Genomic DNA, 22,056 nt, shown 5'->3' with positions numbered 1-22,056 from the left:
AGAGCAGATTCAATTTGCATATGGAAAGTAATCTATGTTACTAAAGAAAGGTTTCTTGTGTCAACACATCGCACTAAGATAAATGTTTACATGATAATCAAGCGTGGTTTCACAGGATCACTGAATGGTTGGGTTGTGCAGGGACTTCTGTGTCCCCCTGGTCCCACTGCCCCAACAGGGTCATGCTGAGCAGAGAATCCAAGCCAATGAACAGGTGGCTTCTGAAGATCTTCAGGAGGGAAACTTCGCTCCTCTGGGCAACCATAACCAGTGCCTTTCACTCTCAGAATAATAAACTTTGCCATATTTTAAAGCTTAACATAGCATCACTGCCATCACTCCTCCTGCTCTTGCATGGTTAAAAAGGATATTCTAATGCAGAGAATAATAAGTTGAAGTAGGAAACATATTGTGCCATGTTATGCTTGAATGATGAGCAGTTATCTCCTCTGATAACACATAGGCTTATTCCTTTAGAGGTCTATCGTAAACATGCAGGTCTCAGGGTTCCAGCTCTGCTGCTGATCTACACTGATATACATTATAAAAAGCATTGCTACGTAAAACTCTGCCTGAACAACTTACGTTATAAAGTTTTCCACGTGCACTGCTGCTTCCACAACACCCAGAGAAGGTGGCTTTGTGGCTTCTGCTTGCAGCTGTCTCACTTCTTTACGCAGAGCATGAAGCTGCTGGCTCACTGCTTCGTTTTTATGCTTCCCCTCAAACTAAGTGACAGAAAGAGACATACACTTCAGAATAGTATCTTTTCCAAAAATTCTTTTATGTTTGCAACTAAAAATGAAGCAGAGCCTTGTAAGAGAACTCTGACTATAGAAGTTTTTCCCCTGGGAGTTTTGATAAGATTTACTGCATTCTACACCTTAGTCACATTCTCATTTCATGATGACACATTAATATAATCCATGTCTTTGACAAAAGACTTAATCCACAGGAAAGGAAACTTAGGCAACATCAATACATTCGCTTAGCAAGCAATATAGGAATTAATCTGTGAACATTTTGATACCTTCATTCTTATCTGTGAGTACATTCCTACATTCACACATCGGGAAGCAATTTAGCACAGACACTGTGACTAATCCAAAACTTTACAGAGTAATTTGTTCTTCTGTTGATCCACATCTCCTTCAGAGAATTACATATGAGGTATTTCAAGCTTCAGTTGTTTGACTTTTCTTAATATTTACTTATTTTAACAGGCTTATGGCAGCACCTCACCAAATAAGTCCATTCTTGTAACCGTTCAACCATTTCACTTCCATCACCCACGTCCACCAGTCCCAAAACAGAAAGGATGCCCTATCTCTAACCTGGATTGTGACAAGAGCTGCTCCCTGGCAGCCTTTACTTGAAGCTCCCCGGCACTCCAGGTGGAGGGTGATCTGCTCCTCCCGATTGACATACAGCTTAGGTAGGGTGTCCAGTATTTCACTGTTCAGAGCAACATGTTGGGATTCCCAAAGAGCTGCAGTTCTGAAAAGTATTTATTAATGAGGTTACTGAAATCTTTAGCAAGAATAGCAATGCTAGGAATTTAAAAGGAAGAGCTGAGGCTTCAATTTAATGGGCTATACAAAAACTCCTAACAGAAATATATATATTTATATAATAGAAAACAAAAACTTAGGAAACTGTGTTAATAATTCTGTAGTGATAGAACTTCAAAGTTCTAACAAAAAATGCTTCAAAAGAAGAGCAAAACTACTTAAGCCTGAATAGAAAATTTATTTTAATTATTCTCAATGACCAGATGGAAAATTAAATAGATCATCCACTGCAGGAGAAGAAATTTTCTGCCAGGCAAAAAAGAAAAAAAAAACTGGACTGTGGAATGATTCAGTCAACAGAAAAGAACCCACATGACATTGCTGCTGGTATCATTGAGGTACATTCTTCCTTAGGCTTAATGAGGATTTTTTTAATTTATTCTAAATAATATTATTAAATGATGACATTGTGTGGGAATGGCTATGAGCCATCAGCTGTGTCTGAAACTTGAAAAATACTTCACCTGAATTCTCTTAGTAGGAATATTAATAAAGTTTCCTCTCTTTCATCCACAGACCTAGGAGCTCTCAGAAATGAAGTCTCTTTCTCTAGCATCCCTATGCCTCAGATTATCACCACTAAACTAGTGCAAAATGGTTAACTAATTTTCAGTAAGCCTAGGCCAAAGGGAAGATTTAATTAAGAAGTATAATGAATGAGAAAAGAATATGTGGCTGTCAGATGCCAGTTGATGTAATCTCAGTCATTAGATAAAACCTGAGCAGTCAGTTAAAGGAGTAGAACAAAGAATGATGCAGCAGCAAAAAAAAATAACCTGGGCAAACAGGTAGAAGCCAAATACCATCAGGCTTGTGCTAACTCCACCAGTTAGACTGCTGTAAAAGAGACCTGAAGATACTGTTGGACAGTTGGGAGGCAGAAGGAAAACACCAAAGTCTTACTTGGCATGTCCCTGCAAGACTTTAAGGTCGGTGTGCGTGAGATGAATTGCTTCTTTCTGATTTATCAGACTGGCAGAGGAAATAACTGGCACAGGGGCTTTCATAGGCTGGAGTGAAAGAGGAGGCTTGGGCAAATCAAACTTCTTCAAATTATTCATTATCCTCTCTTTGGCTAGAAGAGAAATCAGAAATCACTTGGTCAATAAGAAAACTTTAGAATAAATTGCAAAATTATTATCTCATTCTGAGGTTTTTTTGTATCTTTTATTTTTTGTTTGGTTGTGTTCTTGTCTTTTTTTTTTTATAACATGAAACACTTTCAGCACCACTCTCAGTACTCCACCCCTTTAATCTTCCTCTACCTGTTAACCATTTTTATTTCAGAAAACTGATTTCCATTACCTGCCCCAAACATTGTGAGGATTCAAGGAGCCACAGCTTTCCTTGTTTACCTCTAGCCACTCCTACTTACACTTGTTCAGTTTTCCTCTTACCACCTCCATTTATTCTCCTCCTCTGGCAGAGGCTCATTATTCTTTCCAAGCCAAATTTACTTTCCTTTACCTACAATTCACCCCTGTCTCTAGTTTTGTCAGCTCCAATTCCTTCCCACAGCACACTCTCTTTCCAGTTCAGTTCTCTTCTTCTGCTGATTCCCACCCAGTTCACCCAAATAATGCCAACTCACCTATAAAGACATTCCAGACTCCTACTCTCTCCCTCCCCTTTTTAATCAGCACCCCAAAAATCCTATCTCACCACATCCTTAATACACGCACAGTGATCATTATCCCTTTTTGGTCTAAAACAAGGCTTTTGCTGCATTAATATTCCAAGCAAACAGCAAGGAAACATGCAGCTAACAAAAATACCAGAAACAAACTTTCCGGGATTAGTCATAGTGGTTTTTGTCTTTGCTTGCAGCTGCCTTTTACCTACACTTTCTGAAGATCCAGCCTGTCTGGAAGATGCTTTTTTGGGTGAGTTAACGCATAATAGTAACCCTTCCTATCCCAGTTTCACCAACAACATTCTCATCTCTTACCTGACAAAGGGTTGGTGAAATCTGTTTGCCCTGCAGGAATAGCAGCTGGTGTGTGTGATTCAAGTTGAGTCTGTGTCCAAAGGTTTATAGCTTCCTGAAACTCGTGGTGTATCAGTTCAATATTGACATACTCCATCCACAGATCCTAGAGGGACAGAATAGTTAATTTAAATCACCATAATTCTGGTAATTATTCTAAGTTATGTACCTATTGCATTAGCTAGGATGCTGAAACAGATGAAACTGGACTGCAATTTTGAGTTATAGTAAAATTATATTAAAAAAGTATCTGAAGTGAAGAAAAAAATTTAACAATTTTGTATGTATGCATACAAAACACTGAAAAATAGAGAAGAAATCTGACAAACACGAGAGGAATGAGAATAAGGCATGCACAAAGAAATGCTTGTCCAAAATCTTCCTCTCACAGGCATTTAAATTCTAGTAATTCCTCAGGTTAATAATTACTCAGGTTTAATAGCATGTATTTCTGCTCACTAGCTTAAATCTGAACCTGGTATTTTACGGATTACAAATATAAGCAGATTTGTACTTCCAATTTAAAGATCCAGATCAGATATTTCTCTAAAGTTACAACATAGAAAGAACTGTAGAACAGTAAAAAAAAAAAATAAGGACTGTATTCTCACTAAGACAGGCTAAAAATCTATACATGAGGCTGTCTTAAGTATAAAGAAAGGCAGCTTAAGAGAGCACGGGATTTTTACCATTCTGACCCTTTTCCTAAAGCTATCATACATGATAGAGGAGTACTGAAGATCAGTGACACTAAGTCTCTCACTTCTTTAGAGGACCCACGTTAGCAAATGAAGCAAATTTTGGATCCCATCTTGCCAATGTCATTAGTACATCACCTGTTGATTCTGCATGATTTTAGCAAGTCTGTGTGCATCATACTGCTTTGGTAAAGAAGGAATGTATGTGTCTCCTTTCTGAAAGCTCTCTTCTTCTAACCACAAAATAAAAACATTGCAAAGCCTGAGAAGAAAAACAAAAAATGAAAAAATAAATCAATATATACAGCATATATTACACAGTAGTCTCATTCTGGAGGCTTAAAGTTAAGGCAACAAACTGTGATAAGAGTTGATACGGATCAAAATTTAGACTTCTCAGAGGCTTTCTCATTAGTTTTCTAACTCTGAGCTCAAAGAGCAGCAGTGCAAAGAAACTAGAACCATGGAGCATCCTGAGTTGGAAGGGACCCACAAACATCACGGGTCCAGCACTGGACTCCACACAGGACAGCCCAAATGCCTAACATTTCAGAGCAGTGTCCAAATGCTCCTTCAGCTCCAGCAGCCCTGGAAGCCTGTTCCACACTCACCACTCAAGAAGTGCAATAACCAAGAGCAACTGTACAAATTTAGAACAGGAAGACATTTACACTAAACAGTACATAAGAAAAAATTCTAACCCTGGGTCATAAGTTAGAGAATTACATCAATAAGCCCATGCAAAAGACCAAGGAAGATATCTATGTACCTAAGAAGCCTGCTCTGAAAGCTCATACCTGCGTTGTCCTATTATTTTCTTTTCAGATTCAGATTCACACCAACATTATCCTCTCTTTCTCTCCTAACTCCGTACTTCAAAAAATATACATATCTCATCCTTCACTATGATGAGTGCTACCTATATTTCAAATCATACCACCTAAGTTTTCCTGATTGAATACAGGGGAGAACTAGACCATCACCACATCTTTGTACCAGTATTAAATATCACAAACAAATTCCTGTTTTCTGCATCAATGTCACTGATGAGAAAATGTAAGTTCAAAAGTCAGGCCTGATTAATTCAGCCCATATTTTCTCTTTTGTCTAGATGGCCATTAAACTTTCTGAGCATAAGATTAATTTGCCTGTAGAACAGCCAAGATTTATGATGGAGTGGGGAAATCCTTTGAAACAAAAGGCTGACAAAATATTAATCAAGTTATAGTCAGTGAACATCTCTAGATTATTTTTCACCTATGACTGAGAAGGATTTATAAGCTCCCTTATTTGTTTGTACAGTACATATTGATTGCTGGGGGGAGACACTTATCAGCAGCTCAGATGCTGTATGCCCAACCCCCTCATCAAGGGACTCCTTCCCAGTTATCTTTTCCAACTGTAGATTCTAGGAAAATCCAGACACTATAACTACTGCAAATATTTCTTAAGGTACACTTCTCAAATCACAAGCCTCTGCAACAGAAACATGCACTTCTGTACTTACTTATGGTTTCATTTGAGATACATGGCTCCTAGAAACAGCCAATTTGCCATTCCTTACAGAGATTCCTTACAGAGACAAGTGTTCATCAGCTGAGTTGTAGTTGTATTCAGCAGTAACTGAATATCTCCTTAACTACTCAAAAGTGAGGAGATGCTTTCACTAAGGTTTTGAGTAGGCAGATGTACCACTTTCAGGCTAGCACGTAACACAATTGCAGCTCAGCTCTGGCACAGTAGGTTGGTAAATTGTGCTAACTGAATCACATGCTGAAATTCCCAGTGAATTCCCTGATGTATCAAATTCCCAGCCTGTGTCAAACGTATAATACACACAATGCAGCTCTTACATTGATAGTCAGTAATGTACATAAAAGTAGCAAATATGCCTAAATAAGAAGTATTTTAACAAAATGGGAATAGCATTAATTAAACAACAAAGCTCTCCCTTAAGGAGAGTGACAACTCTATCAATAATGTTGTGCTTTAATTAGTAAGATCAACTCCCTTCAACAAAACACCTTGTGTCAACAGAGATATGACCACAACTAGGTACGTAACAAGTGCTTAGGTCTCTAGTGACTCTAGGTCAGCCAAGAGCTGCAACCCTTCATATCTCCCACTGCTAACACTGCTCCAGTAGCACAGCAGCTAGCAGCTCAAGCATCTGTCTTGAATGAAACTGAACAGAGCAAGCCTTCTTTACCTGACAAGCTCCTTATGCAATTCTGGTGAAGTCAGGTAACCTGGCAAGCAGCTCGCCTTCTCCAGTGATCTGTCGCTGCTCTTTACAGGACTCTCCATTTTCAGTGCTTTGCTGGCAGCGTGGTGGAAGTCTGCCACCTCTGTTAAGCGCTGCTTCATTTCATTTAATAAGTTAACGTGGGCTGCACTCTGGAAAAATCGTCTTCCAATACAGCCATCTACAGGTAGTCTGAAAATAAATAAAGAAAAGTCAAGTGCCAAATCAGGACATCTGCAGCTAAACTGACTCTGGAGTAGTTACTGGTAACCACTGCTCTCAGATGAGTGAGGCATTTACTACACTGCAAGCATCTTAGTGCTCGCTATTTTGCCACAGCCTTTATGATCAGACTCACCCATACTGTGGTCCCGGTCTGTGAAGGTAAAGCAGGAAGAATTTCTGCCAGATTAGTGGCATGAGAGGGTGATCAGCAGGGGTAGCAAGGGCTTGATGGGCCCAGCGATAAATCATGAGCCTCTGAAGCGAAGGTACAACAGGCAGCTTCAGCTGGGTCTGGGCTTTCTGCAAAGAAAACGTTATCAGACAAGTGCCCTGGTGCAGTTCCCTGCAGCAGGCTGTGACAGCAGATCAGCACAGCATGAAAAGGCAGCAATTACAAGGAGAAGTCTGAATACGTTCATATGTAAATTTATGATACATCTACACATCAGGTAGCAGCTCTTAGAGAACAATGCTGCTGCCACTGATGCTTGCGAAAAAATTATAAAAGCATGAGTGGGAGTACTACTGTAATGAAAAGCCAATGTAAGGGCCTTTGGTGCTAATTACACGTCTCCCTCATAGAGGCAGACGTTCTTGTTTTAGGCTTTAATAAGACTGGTGGTGTTAGAGAACAAAGCAGCAGCAGGGAGAAACATGGCATTCACTTTTTGTAAAATTCAGATTTAAAGCAGCTTTCTGACAGACATTTTCCCACCTGTAAAATAAGAGCACCCATCTCAGTGATATAGAATCGATGCCCCACAGCCTGAAAGGCTTTCAGATGACCCAGGATATCAAGTAAACTCACTAGTTACTGAATTAAGTTTTCTGTAAACAATTACATATTAAAAACAGATTTATATGGTAGTCTTTAAATATTCAACTCAAAACACAAAGCAAAGCTTCCATTAAATACATTTCTCCCCTGGAAAGCCAAGCAGGTAAGGTATTAGTTATGCTTTTGTCCTGAAAAAAAAAAAGAAGTGAAAGAGATAAAAACTGCACAATGGAGAAGAGTATTTTACTACAGCAGTTCCCCTATAAATAGAGAATGAACAGCTCGCTCACCTTCAAAGCTTGATCAGGAGACAAATCATTAATAATTAACTCCCTCTCCACAACTCTGCGAAGCTGTGAATCCTCTTCAAATATGGACTCAATATTTAACACCATCCACGAAAACCAGACCTGTACAACACAATAACAATGGAAATACTGATAACAAAATTGCTTGCTGTTTTCTTTCTTTTCCAGATTCTCATTAAAAATCTGCAGTAGTATCACATCAAGAAAAGGAAACTGAAAAACTCTTTCCTCCTTATTTACAGGCACATATCCTTTTTGGACAGCGCCTGATTTTGAGCACTCCATCTCCAGCTGGGGTACTGCTATGCTTTGCTTTGTTTTTCTTTATGTTTCAGCAGAAGGGAAAACATTAATCAGAAAAGGATGAATCTAGCAGAAGAGTCAGCCTTTACACACTTTCTCCCGCTAAATATATATCAAAAGCAACTAAAGATTTGTATTAGTCTTAACAAATTAATTCTGCTTATGCATTCTTGGACACAGATCCAACAAAACCCCTCTGTGGAAGAATGCCCCTGCTCTCACTGGTATAAGAAATCTGCAATGCTTTGTTCAGCTAAATTAGGATTTTATCACAAGAATACTTGTAGAAGGAGAGCTAGGAAGAAAGAAAGAGCAAGAGGAAGTCTACAAAAACCCATGAAAGCAGGAAAAAACAAACACCTGTGTGTTGCTTTTCCCAGGGCTGTTTATGTAACACCATCATACACTTACCTGAGATGAGTTGGCATTGCCCTCAACAAAGGAGGGAGTCACATTGCCTGCCACAATCCAGCTAACAAGAGAAGACAGCAGACCTTTGTCACAATGATAACCTAAAGCATTCTGCAAGGAAACACAAAACATTTTTTTCCCCTAAGAGGCCTAATAGATGATTTACAAGCTACAGAGATATCATGCTGCTTTTCCTGAGGTTCCTTTCTGACTCAAACAATTACTTTCCAACCACAGCTCAGCCAGTTACTACTGAATCCCACGCTTGTACCTTACTTCTCATCAGTGAAAAGATTGTTTTACAGTGACACTGTTTTTTTCAAGAGAGGATGCTCTACTTTGCCCTAAAGATACTGCTTAACATACAAAATGCAAAAGAATACAAACTAAAATACTACGGTAGAACTCTGAATGAAATCTGAGTTTCAGATAGGTTTTTATTATCAATCAATTATCAGTTATTCCACTCATCTTGACCTATTCAGAGCCAAATCAAACAGCATAACCACATTGTCACTCATTATTGCAACTGTTCTTGTTGCCTTTGAGGAAAACAGATTCGTATGAAAATGAGATTTATCCAACAGCCACAGGAACACACCACACCCATATACCTTGTGCTGCTGGTAAAGCAGCTTTTGTATGCAGTCTTCCTGGCTGTACTGAAAAGCAGCTTTACATAAGTGATCCAGTAAGTAGAGCGTTGCCTGGTCCCTGTGCCACAGCTGCTGGCTGATGAGGACCTGAACCCAGAACTCCAGTACTGCAGTTGGCCCCACTCCGTTTGGCTGGCCACTTCGGAAAATGTGAGTCTGACAAATTCAAGGGTAGAATTATTCAAGAGCCCTCCTTCAGCTTGAACTGAAGCATAAGGATTTGCTGAACAACTGTTCAGCTTGCATGAGGCTATGGGCATGTCCTTAACACACAGCAATGCTCTCTATACCTATGCAAAAAATAGAGCTTTGTCATCTCCAACCTCCAGAAGAGATTCTACATCTCAGAGATCTATGCATCTGATGGGATTAGCAAAAACAAAGCCCACAATAAGCAGGATCCCCTACAACCTGGAGACATAAATAGCACCTGGGTCTGAAGTGCTGCCTGCTGTTCCTGCAAAAGGATCTCCCAGAGTTGACAAGTATCTCTTAGTCCTTACTTTCAGATGATAGTGGGCTTTGGTTCTTGACTGCTGTTTCTGAACACAGAAACGTTTTGTCATGCTATGGTTATAAATTGATGGTTAAAAGCAAAGCTTTCAAACATTTATGTATCTGCCTCACTCTTTAACTATCTCAAGTGAGACAGTAGTGATTTGTATCACTTTCTCTTTTCACAAGAAGTTCTGATAGTAGGAAATCCATCTTCCTACTATCCAAGTAGTTTTTCAGGCACATATTGTTGACGTGTTCAGTGAACTGCCAAATTTAGGCAAGCTTGAACCAAAATATTTCAGGAAACCAAAGCCAACACGTCATGCCCGATAACGAACATTCTGTGGATGCAGAACTGACACATTCAGTACCTTCGTAACTATAAGCATTAACTTAGTTAAACATGTAAGTATTTATATAAAATGTAAATGTACACACGTATATGCACACATATATGTTTTTAAGCATTTCTCCCGCAACTGTTTTGTTGTTTTTCTTTTTTAATCTTCTTACCTGTATCATGCTATTGAGCAGTTTAACATTTTCTCCGTAACTCACTCCTGTCAAGTGCTGCGTTACCTTATGTGTGACCTGCTGGGTCATGCCTTGAGGGACTCCACTGTCCAGCTGAAGGAACAGTTGGACATGAGATAAAAACCTAGGAATATTAACAAATTAAGTTCCATTAATTAATCCTAAAATAAATCATACAGCATAACAAACAGAAGAACTGTTTCTAGAGAACTTAAAACTTGAGCACAAAAATTCAACAGCACTAATGACACCCACATACTAGGGTTTTGCTTTACAACCATGCTGCAAAGTTAATAGATCCATTTTAACCACATCATTTGCATAGTACAAGCAGTTCAAAGCAGACTGTTTTAGACTCCAGGCTGCTTTACCAGAGCTGAAAGTATCTGAAATTGTGGGATGCTTCCAGAATCTGAGAACTGAACAGTACATGACACAGCATAAATCTTGAAATGTGGCCAAACTAGAAACTGCAAGTGTACAGCTGTGCAGACAGCAAGCAGTAGCTTGTAGTTTCCACTTAGCTTTTTAGAAAAGGCAGTGCTTCCTGGAAGCAACAGATGGGCTGCAGCAGATATTCCAGTCACAGAAACTTCTACAGAAGAGCTCTAACCCTTTGAAAGAGACTCATTCAATCTATTCAGTTAAATACATTTCAGACCACTGTCTGGTACTAAAACCATGCAGCAGAACAAGCTTTGCATCTGCAGTTAATTCTCCTGCCCTCCTAAGGAGGTGGGTCACAGCAAGGCTGCCTTTTGGGAATAGTTCTTGATCCACTTCAGCACACAAATCCAGCCCGGGATTTGTCTGAGAAGCTACCACGTGGTACAAACCAAAAGCACATGAGAGACCACATTACTAATATACCAGGACAAAGAAACTGAGGCCCAGCACTTGGGAACACTCCCATTTGTTGCTCAACTTACCAGCAACGACACAGTTAGTATCAACTGCTTATCTTTCCCAATCACCTCCAGCCAAGAGCTCTTGTCAATACAGCTCTTCGCAGCCCCCTTCCATGGCAAAGCAACATTTAGTGGTATTTGCACATGATGTTCAAAGGAGACATTTCCACAACCGCCTTCTCAACCACAAGCCAAAAAGTATTTTGGCAAACAAACCAGTTATTCTTCCCTGTCACGTCACATTCTCACTAAACACAAAACCCAGAATGAATAATACACTTAAGATTAACTTTCACTGGTCTTAAGCAATAAACATGTTAGGAATATATCACACTTACTGTTCACTCTTCAGGAGATAATATTGGCAAGAGTAAAATATGGGTAAAACTTTATCCAGTACATGGACTACTGTTCTCAAGTGTCTAGACTGGACAAGTACACCCAAAAGAGGGATCCCTTCAGCACAGAACTTCTCAATGCTGTAAAAACAGAACAACAACAAAAAAAGGAAAAGCATGTAGACTACTGAAAAAAAAAAACAAGACGTGGAATGTTGGTCTTTTTTGTGAAATGAGACATAAAGACATCCGTATCTTTACACAAACTTTGACATCCCAAAGAGCTTAAATTCAGAACTTTTTTCTTCAGCTGAAGAAGTTATTGAATAGCTGAAAGATTTCTTAAGTATTTCCTATCTTCTGGGGCACTTAAGTGTATATATACACACACATACATACACACACACCCATATATCAATGAGGATGGGAACCTTCACCAAGTTTGAAACAATAATTTAAAGCTCATGGCTCCTGCCTAACCTTGTCAACCAATCTCTCTCTTGAGACAATGGCAATATCTACAGAAGGAGCTTCATATCATCTGCCTTGACATTGCCTTCAGATAGATGATCCTCTGGACTTTTTTCTCCACTCCCTATGGATGTAGCTCAAGCATTACTTTACAGTTTGTGTTGCAGTTACAGTTAGATCTGATGAACTCTGCCACTGTTGTCCAGAAAACAGACTATTGAGCTTCTTGGCACACTGCTCTGCATCAGGTTTTGATAGGGGGAAAAAAGTACTGCATGCTCAAACAAGATGGTAAACATTAATCTTATGTCTAACCTGTAGCCACAAAAATGTGGGGTTCCTCATGGCTCCATTTTGGAGCCAGTTATCTTTACTGTTTTAATAAGTCCTTGGGTACAGGACTCAAATGCATACTAAGTTTGCAGATGAAACTAAATTTTGGGAGGGTAGAGAGGCCTTGCAGAAAGATCTTGATGAATTAGAGGGCTGAATGATCACCAAATATGCCAAGTTTAAAAAGTGCAAGTGCCAGATTCTGCACCTCGGATGGGGCAATCCTGGCTATTTGTACAGACTTACAGATGAGAAGCTGGAGAGCAGCCCTAAAGGAAGGAATGTGGGGGTCCTGGTTGGTGACAACTTGAATCAGAGCAGCAGTGTGCATTGCAGTCCAAAGAACCAATCATGAGGTGCATCAGGCCCAGGGCTGCCAGCCAGGAGAGGGGAGGGATTATCCTATTATGCTATGTGCTGCTGCAGCACTGGATGCTTTGGTTTGGGAATCACAATGTCAGAAGGACAGAAAAGTACTGGAGAATATCCAAACCAGAGCTATGCAGATGGTGAAGGGTATAAAGACAAGACGTATGAAGACCAGCTGAGGTCCCTTGTTTGTTCAGCCCTGAGGAGGCTGAGGGGAAGACTCAGGGCAGCCTGCAGGGGAGCAAAGGGACAGTATTAAGCTCTGCCCTCCAGTGACATCAACAGGACAAGAGGGACAGCATGAGGCTGCATCAGGGCAAGGTTAGGCTGGGTGATAAGAAAGAGTTCCTCACCAGAGAGTGGTGGACATGGCTCAGACAGACTATTCCAGGCAGTGGTCATGGCCTTGAGCTGCCAGAACTTGAGAAGCATCTGGATAACAGGCTTGGATTTTGGATGGTCCTGTGTGGGGACACAGGCTGGACTCACTGATCCCTGTGGGAACTTTCCAATTCAGGATATTCTATGATTCTATTAAATTAAGTATTAAGCTACTAGCATACATTAAAGCTCTTTATTTCCTCTGTCTAACATTACGGGCCTTGTACTTTTGTCTGAGAAATACCAGCACTTTTATTTAGATAGGAGATTATTTGAAATGGTTCTTAACAAGGTCATAAAGGGTGTTTGGAAAAAAATATCAAAAGTAAAGAGGTTCCTTATTCTTCATTCTGTGTTCAGTCATGTAAAAACATCCATCTTCAAACCAGAATACCTTCAGAGTGGTCCCAAGTCAACCTAGCACTATAAGCATGTATGAATCTATGGCATAGCCATAGCACCAAACAGTGGTTAGAGGAAAAAATACAAGACAACTTGTCTTGAAAAAGCACAGCAATATTATATGAAAGAAACAAGTTATTTAGAACTTCTACTAGGAGCAAGAGATATTTTCAAAACCTGGGAGAGACTGATTAATCAAATCTAATCTATCCCTGCCTCTGCATCTTATTCAAATACTACACCTAATTATTTCCAAGAGCTTTACCTACAAACCAGCTGAAAGTACTGGAAACAACTCGGAAGTTCAGTATCAAGGTTATAAAGTTCTCCCTTACTCATTGATTATTATCAGCTTGAGTGGTTTCCTCCTTAGTATTTTCTGAATACTCTTATGGCAGCTCAGCTAGAAAGTTGTAGGAGTTGACCTGTAGCTAAGTGTGGTTAAAAGATAATACGATCATAATGTTTTGGAAAAGGCAATTTTTGGAAAAGTTTTTGGAAAATAAAGGTAGTTGTACTGTTCAAAACTGTTTGTCCTTAAAGACTGCTCAGTCCCTCACATCAGAAGTCTGTTATCATCTTCCAACTTACATATGATGTTAATAGCTCTTAGCTCACCATCTGAGTGAGCAGGGTACTCTTTTACTGGGTCATCCATTTATAGCAAAACCAGAGAACACACTTACCTGTGACCTAGTGTGGTCATAGCCAGCGCAAGGTAACAGCCGATAGGGATGCCTGCTTTAACAGCCTTCAGAAGGGGGTGAAGTGTGATTGATTCTGTCATGTCAAGCACGCTGTCAGATACAGGAACTGCAGGCCAGCCACACTGTATGCCACGGTCATTTCTGTGAAGCTTTAACCTCAAAATCAAGCCCCATGCCCATTGGTTGAAGGAACTCTCTGGTGTTTCTCCATAACGAACAATGCTAGCTAGGTAAGAGACCTGAAACAAAGCAGAAGTAGCAGCAATGAGAGGAAGCACATCCATACTACATCACATATGGCAGCAGTCTGGGAGGACTCCAGTCAGCTTGGATGAGCTTATCCCATCAAAATACCATGACAATGGACCAGTACAACTGTAATTATTTTTCAGACTCACCCTGTACCATCACCAATTAATTTAACTTCAAATCTGTGTTTCTGTGACCTTGATTTCCATCTCCTCTCTCCCTTCACCCATCTCTTTTGTTAAAAGCTATCAAACCACATTGTTGTGCTGAAGTTTCCCCTACTAAATATCAGCCTGGGATTAAATATTTTTACTCAAAAAAGGAAAAACGAAAACAAACACCAAGCATCACACATCTTTGAAGGTGTTTGGCATTTTTTAAAATAAACAAATAAACATAAAAATTACCACCTGTCAGCAAAGTCTAAAAATTTATAGTTTCCTCTTAAAGAGAAGTTTTTAATGTGGACAGGCAAAGTCTTTGTGCAACACAAAAGTGCCTCCTATCATGAACAGTCTGCTTAGATCAAAAGATTTCAAATTTCATCTGATCTTTAGGAAAAATAGTGTACAAGCTCTGACAGATCAGTGTAAATTTCAGATTCATGAGCCAGTGCAGACATTTCTTCCATTTTTAGTGGGGGTACAGAAAAACCTAAGCAGAAATGTTCCTCAAGCTCCAGTTAGTACAGACCCAACAATACAAGTAGCAACCTAGGTTGTAGCAGGTTTGGGCAGAGAACTCATCTAGATGTCACAAGACAACAAAATACAATTAAGTACAGCAGAGAAAGAAGACAGAAAAGTGCAGAGAAAATAATGAAGTGCCAAAGTGTGGGAAAAAGAGACTTGGGGGGGGAAAAAAAAAGCACAGGAGTGCAGGAAAGGAGAAAACACTGTATAGGAAATACTGAGACAAAGCAACAACACAATGCTAGGAGCTTTGAATAAACATATGCAAGCATCTTGGATTGAATATCTAAAAAAGGTATTTTTAACTTTGGTCTTTCTAACCTTCCACTCCCCTTCTGTAACTTGGAGCCATACCATTCTCAGTCATCAGTGTGCTGTAAAAATCAATATAAAACTGTTTGTAGGGTGTTCAGGGAACACAGCACTGATCACTATTAAAAAGCTCCTAAAAGAGATTAACACTCCAGTCTTCAAATAAAGTAGAATTAAGAACTGGAGACACTGGAAGGATGCCTCTTATGTTTACCAGTTGCATTCAATACTCTTTCAATAAGCAAAGGCTGCCCAACTCTGCATGAGCAGATGACGTTTAGGAAGAACAGACTGTAACGATGTCACTACAGGCTAGACAACAATGCAAATCTACAAGGGAACATATTAAAAACACTTATCTTCTCATATAGATGTCCCACAGAAAAATAGCAGTATTTTCAGACAGCATTGTGATTGCAAAAATATTCAGATTTGGGATATTGCTATGATAATATCATGATAATGTAGCTCTTAAAAGGAGGATAAGAAACAAAATAGTCTTTGTGTGTAGTTTTTCTTATCTGTCGCTAGCAGTATATTTATCCCTGTAGATTTGAAGAAGGAATACCTGCTTTATGCTTTCAGAAAGCAATCCTGCGTATGGTTTCTGGGAGAGATATTTCAGGTATGCTTCGACGACCATCAATGCAACTTCAGAATGGATGGCTGGATCCAGATGAAGAGCATCCTTCTAAAAACAGAATCCAGAATCACATCAGAATTCTGCCTCATTTAAAAGGCTTCTGCAACTTCATTGAAGTATCTTCACTCCCTTATCTGACACAACTGCTATTGCAATGACTTCCCAGTTAAATTTTCCCACCCATTCACTTGTTTTCAACTGTAGTCAAAAATAGGGAGAAAAAGTAAAGCAACTTTTGTCTCCAAGTACTCATGTTATCAACACAGCAAAGGGAAGAATTGTTACAATGCTAAAATGAATGACTGGACATAAACTACAGGATTTTTCCCAACTCTATTCCTGTTTCTCTTTAAAAAAAGTACACTCAGCTTGGATTGAATCCTAGACAGATTAAGCTTCTAGAGCAAACCTTCTATGTAATGTTTCCCCATCATTTAAAAAAATGTCAAGGCTTTGAAACCTCTATTTCAATCATGAGTTTTCTTACATTGTGAAAACATATCTGGATACAATTCTGCAAACTACAGTCACACCACCCTCATAAACACCACTTAGGGGATCCCTCTATTTTCTGCTGTCACAGATAACTTTATCAAGTGACTTACAAGAAGTATCCTGTCAGCAGTTTAGTCAGCTATTTCCCTTATTGGAGACAAAAAAAAAATCTTGCCTCAGTCTCTTTCAATTTCAGTTACAGTCTACAGGAATCCAACACAAGCAAATCCTCAGGCAGAAGGCTAGAAAATCACTGTGAATTTCCCATCCCATGCCTTCAAATGTACAGCTATAGTATCAACAGTATATAACTAACTGTCTCCAAATTCAGTTGTAGTTCCAGGCTGAGTAATACTTTCTCCTCCGGAAACCTACCCAGGTTCAAGCACCCTGGCTTTAAGACATACCTGCTCACCCAATCCCCAGTTTAATCCTTCCAAGATAATGCAGGCCAGTTTATTCTCCACAGTAGTTAGACTATAATTCAGTAACCAGTCTCGAATCAGTGCTATTTCAGATGAAGAAGGTTTCCACAGGTACAAAGGCAATTCTTTAAACAGATACAAAGAAACCTTTGAGGACAGAAAATAAAAGGCAATTCAGTATTGAGCATGGAATAATAACCTGTACTATGTTCTTATGCTTTAAACAGTAATACAACAAAAATTAAAACCCTGGACAGGTCTTTAACATGACCCATTCATACTGAGCTGTATGACCTCTATCTGGGCACCAGCTTTAAATGACAGAGGTTATCACTTACCATTCCAACTCTCTCAATTGTCTCTTTAACTCGATCCAACAGCACAGAAATAATCTGTGTATGAACACTGGCAATTGCTCCCAAGAGCTCTCGACCAACTTTTGAAAATGTCTCCCTTGTTGAAAGACTAACATACGACACCTGAGAAGATGAGGGGAAAAAAGGTTACTCGCTATGGCTGACCTTCACTGACACCACAATATACCATCTTTGTGAAAACACAGAACCAAGTTGTTCTTCCTGATTCTGGACAACAAGGTTGAAAAACGCCGACATTAAAAACAATTGTTTAAACAGCTGATGAAATTATGAGGCCAGCAGCACAGAAATGGACCAAAACTAAGCACATAAAAACAACAAAAATAAAAAAAAAACAACATGCTACACTAGGAATTTTAGAGCTACAAGTTAAAAAAAAAACCACAAATGTGTTTCATTCTGGCTTAGTCTTTGAAAATCTGCTCCAAAAAAGAAAAGAAAAAACAATTTAGAATATTTTAATTCAGCACTAAATTATAAACCTCAGAGGCAGCATTATATCAGTTGTTTTTTAACTGCAAAGATACAGAAACCATGAATGTTTCATGTTTAAACAGACATAGTTCCCAAGTTACAATGAACATGAGCAGCTCCATCCTCTGCCAAATGGACCAGTAATATTTCTTACCTCATATATCTCCAAAACAATGATTTTAATGAAATCCTCATCAACATCAGCCCGTTTGGTTTGTGCCATCTGAGCAAATGTGGTGAGCAGACAAATTTCTTCTGAGCAGTTCATTGACTGGAGATACTTTTCAAAACTTACAAGGTGCTGTGGATCTAGAAAAGTCACAGTGTTTTAGGACATACATAATCAATGCTTTTACAGTTTGATCCCAGAGAAAGAATCAGTTACAAAGGAATTATCATTAATGGAAGCCTGCAAGTCATGATCCTCTCTTCAAAAATGACCAGTCCCAGTTGACTTTAAAAAAAAGTGCAAGGAACACAGTAATATGTAGTGAACCCAGGTGATTCAGAAAATATATCAGTCATCCAAAGTGAAAGCTAAAATTGCTTCAAGAAAAGCTCACCCACAGGAAGAACTGCTTGAGTCTTTGTTTCTTAAAAATGTTCTCATGGTTTTAGTTTCCATGATACATTGCAGCAATAAGTTCCATCAGATGAAGTCTAAATTACATGGAAACATTCTGTTTTCAACCAGTGTCACATCCAAGAAAAGACTAAAACTAAGCCCACCCAAGCTGAGCAGAGAGATTTAGATCAAGTCAAGAGACTCTGCTAATTCTACATACCAGGATCTCAAGTAGCAATTAAACTAGAGAGATCATTCTATGCTGATTACAAACAAAAACATCTAGCACTGGGCCTCAGATATGCTGATGAGTTACTAAGAAAGATCAATTTCTGCTTCTCAAATTCAATATGACAAAATTACTGAATGTACTTGTTTGGAAAGTACATCTGAAAGCAAAGAATTGAAGTTCTTTAAATTCAAGAGTGAGATGCAGGCAAACAGGAAAAAAAAAAAACACGCTTGTTCCTCTGAGTGGAAGAAAACAGAAAGAGAACAATACAAAGAAATCTGAACAGGATTTTAACTATATATGTGCATGTGTGTATATTTTATTTTATTTCTCTCAAAATCAAAGCTGCACTTCAGCTGTCATACAGTTTGCATAGTGGCCTTTTTCCTCTGAAGCAAAACACACCACCATAAACAGTTTACAGTGATCTTACCACAGCAGCTGGACATGCTGAAAAAGCACTCTGTCCTATGCTAGCACTTAGCTGGCACAGGCAGGCATTTTGCATGCTTGTGATTAAGCAGATCCACTTAAGTTAGGTTCTGTATCAAGTCCTTTCAAGAATCTTGCAATTGTCCTTCAGCCTGAGATCAAACTGCTACAGCCAACACAACACATGAACAATGTGCTGAAGAACTGTGCAATTTGATGAAGAGTTTTTCCATACAGTAATACAAATTGCAGCCTTGAAAGATACAATAGACACACAGCTGATGTCCCACCCACTCATCTCCTTATCTAAGAACTAGAAAAGACTTGGTCATTACTGTATAAAAAGGCACAGCAGAATAAGCCACATGGGAAAGGGAAAGAACATGAAAGCAAAAAATGAACCAGTGAAAGCAGACAAGGAACAAGGAAATAAGAGCCTCCACCTCATCACCTCACAGTAGAGCAATGACATCCCCACCAGTATCAATGAATGGGGACGCTCCCAAAAGAATGTCTAAGCCATGGTGCATTATGGTACGAATTAGGGAAATAAGTCGGTATCATACTGGTGTCAGAAAAAATAAGCTATTTGAGAAGATCAGATGGATTTCACTAAAACTGCTGGTATTCTCTGCCTAGACATTCATGAAAAATACCAGTGTGCTGACACAACCAACTGAGGAGAAAGAAGAGGATAAAAACATCCTGCATCAGCACAGCAGGGACTTTAAAACAAAAGTTAGCAAGAAGCAATACGAAGCTTGAACAAAAAGAAATTTAAAAAAAGCAGTGCTTTTTTTTGTTGCAGCTGCAACCCACCACATCGTATTACATTCTCTTTGCTTAAGATGCAAAAAGAAAAAAAAACAAACTGTTGTCACTTAAACTGAATAACTGTTACTGATCAGCACTGGCCAGTCAAAATCGATCAGTACTTCATAAAATATACACAGCTACAGTCTTGACATCCCTCTTCACTTTGTTTTAATTGCTCTAAATGATAGCTACGTTGCAAACAGAGTTAAGACATTTAGTAACTTCTCAAGACCACAATTTTCTCCAAGATTTTGCTGATATGGTGAAAGGTATCTGGACTACCAGCTAGCTGAAAAGTAAAACTGACAGGCAGTGAGACTTGCTCTTTCTTGACAAAGGAAAGAGGTTGTGGAGTAGGCAGTCACTGCTTTGGTTATCTGTCTCCCTGTTAATCAATCCTGAAATGTTTTCTCATGAAGAAAGAAGCAAAGGAAAGGCAGCATTTAAACTGGTTTCTACACAACGCTGCTATAGCTGAAGCCTGCATGATGGCTGAGAAGATCAAAGTTAAGGGAAAAGAGAGAACTTTATAGAACAAAAAAAGCACCTGTACACAGTATCTATGCCTGTGAAAGAAAAGCAAATATCCAACAACACAAACTGCTGAAACCAGAACTACCAAGTTTAGAAAAAGATGAAGGAATACTTATACTGCTAGCAACAGCTGAAGACTTAAGTCTTTCCTGCTCAACCTACTGTAGGAAACCTGCTCTCAGCAAGGGGGCTGGACTCAGTCTCCAGAGGTCTCTTCCAATCCCTATGATTCCAATTCTAACAAACCAAAAACAGCTCTTAAAAACCCAACTTATACAAAATGCTGTATTTCAGGATCTAAATCACTCTCCAAATGCTGTTGAAGGTCAAGATGGAACTTGACATGAGAACACAGAAGATGTACTTGCTGCATGGCACTCCTGCACCTTTCAGATGCAGCTAGGAGAGAGAGAAAACCAATACCTGTTAAACTACCCAAGACAATTCTCAGGCCACTGGACCAGTCATGCTGCAGAGGGTATATTTAACAGTGGAACCTGCGAAGAATTAAACCTGTTGCTCATGCAACTGCAGCTGAATCTGTTAGAATTGGCTCTGAGTGAAGAAATTCTACCTTCAAGTCTCTGTTTGCAGTCAGCAGGCTGTAAAGTAGAGCAGAGCTTTTCCAGGTTTTCACTCTCTGCACAGTGCATGACAAAGAAGAGCTTCCAGAGCATGTTACTGGATAATGTTCCATAAGGCATCTCAGACATGAAGAGCCAGACTCCCAGCCTGTTAGGTATGAAGAGACAAACAGAGTTTCATCCTGATAAACCTCAACACAAAAAAGCCATATATGCCCACACCCCTGCCATACATTTAGGACAGAATTAGGAATGTGAAGATGTGTTTTGTACCTCTGATTTTAAGATAATCTATTTCTGAACTGAACAAGTCCCCCAGAGCTTCTGCCAGATACTAGAATTCAAGGTGTAATTCTTCCCATCTTAATGCTACCAATGTGCTGAAAAATCCTGCATATTACAGTCTTGTTTAAACCATGAAGTATCTAAAGTTACTGCAATTCCCAGCTTCAAATATCTCACACCTGCAAAATGAAGCCAGTATCAGCCATACTGGACAGCTTACCTTTTTGCCTTCAGAACATGCAGAACAGCTCTGAAAAACAGCTCATCAAACTCCAACTGTAATTTGTCCATGGAGTACAGATGCCCTATCGATCCATATAGTTTATTGCCACTAACATACTGGGCCCAGTGGTCACTCACATGACAAAGTGTCATCCTACACAGCAGAACAAAGTTGTAGAGGTATCATTAAGCACATCATCACCATACAAAACACAAACATGTAGCCAGTCTCTGGTCTAGTTACAAGAGATATATTTAACACACTGTCCTCTGTTTTCCAGAGACTGACATATGAGTAACATGTTCTTTCAATCCCATTTTAGAGAGAGTGTTTTGCAAGCAAACAATGCATAATATTCTGGTATATGCATTAATTTGCATATGATCTTTCAAGGTCTACAAATCCTACATTAAGAAATGACAGAGCACGCAACAAAACCATAAAAGATTAATCACACTAAGCAACTTAAATGCATCTCCTTAAAAGCACACTCATAGAAGGCAAGTGAGTGCTAAGCATTTAAAAATAAAGAGCAGCTTTTAGTTTCCAATTCCACTTGCTTAGTGTAGCAATAAGAATATTTTCAAGGTGCAAT

The 22,056-nt window shown here is 39.2% G+C and overlaps 1 protein-coding gene across 1 annotated transcript in view; it reads right to left on the bottom strand.

Moving 5' to 3' along the window:
* EPG5 (ectopic P-granules autophagy protein 5 homolog) overlaps window positions 1–22,056 on the bottom strand; it is a 63,306-nt gene that overhangs the window by 28,960 nt on the left and 12,290 nt on the right. Inside the window, 19 exon segments of the mRNA XM_019610156.1 lie at window positions 586–728; window positions 1,335–1,497; window positions 2,475–2,646; window positions 3,520–3,664; window positions 4,395–4,518; window positions 6,466–6,693; window positions 6,860–7,026; window positions 7,795–7,914; window positions 8,527–8,637; window positions 9,141–9,338; window positions 10,194–10,338; window positions 11,461–11,601; window positions 14,103–14,362; window positions 15,945–16,067; window positions 16,922–17,086; window positions 17,278–17,418; window positions 17,945–18,099; window positions 20,944–21,101; window positions 21,459–21,614. Coding sequence (XP_019465701.1) covers window positions 586–728; window positions 1,335–1,497; window positions 2,475–2,646; window positions 3,520–3,664; window positions 4,395–4,518; window positions 6,466–6,693; window positions 6,860–7,026; window positions 7,795–7,914; window positions 8,527–8,637; window positions 9,141–9,338; window positions 10,194–10,338; window positions 11,461–11,601; window positions 14,103–14,362; window positions 15,945–16,067; window positions 16,922–17,086; window positions 17,278–17,418; window positions 17,945–18,099; window positions 20,944–21,101; window positions 21,459–21,614 — 3,015 coding nt within the window.

The sequence above is a fragment of the Meleagris gallopavo genome, chromosome Z (genome assembly GCF_000146605.3).
Source record: "Meleagris gallopavo isolate NT-WF06-2002-E0010 breed Aviagen turkey brand Nicholas breeding stock chromosome Z, Turkey_5.1, whole genome shotgun sequence".
Lineage (NCBI taxonomy): Eukaryota > Metazoa > Chordata > Aves > Galliformes > Phasianidae > Meleagris > Meleagris gallopavo.
The sequence above is the reverse complement of the archived record's forward strand: the minus strand, read 5'-3'. Positions and strand labels throughout refer to the sequence as shown.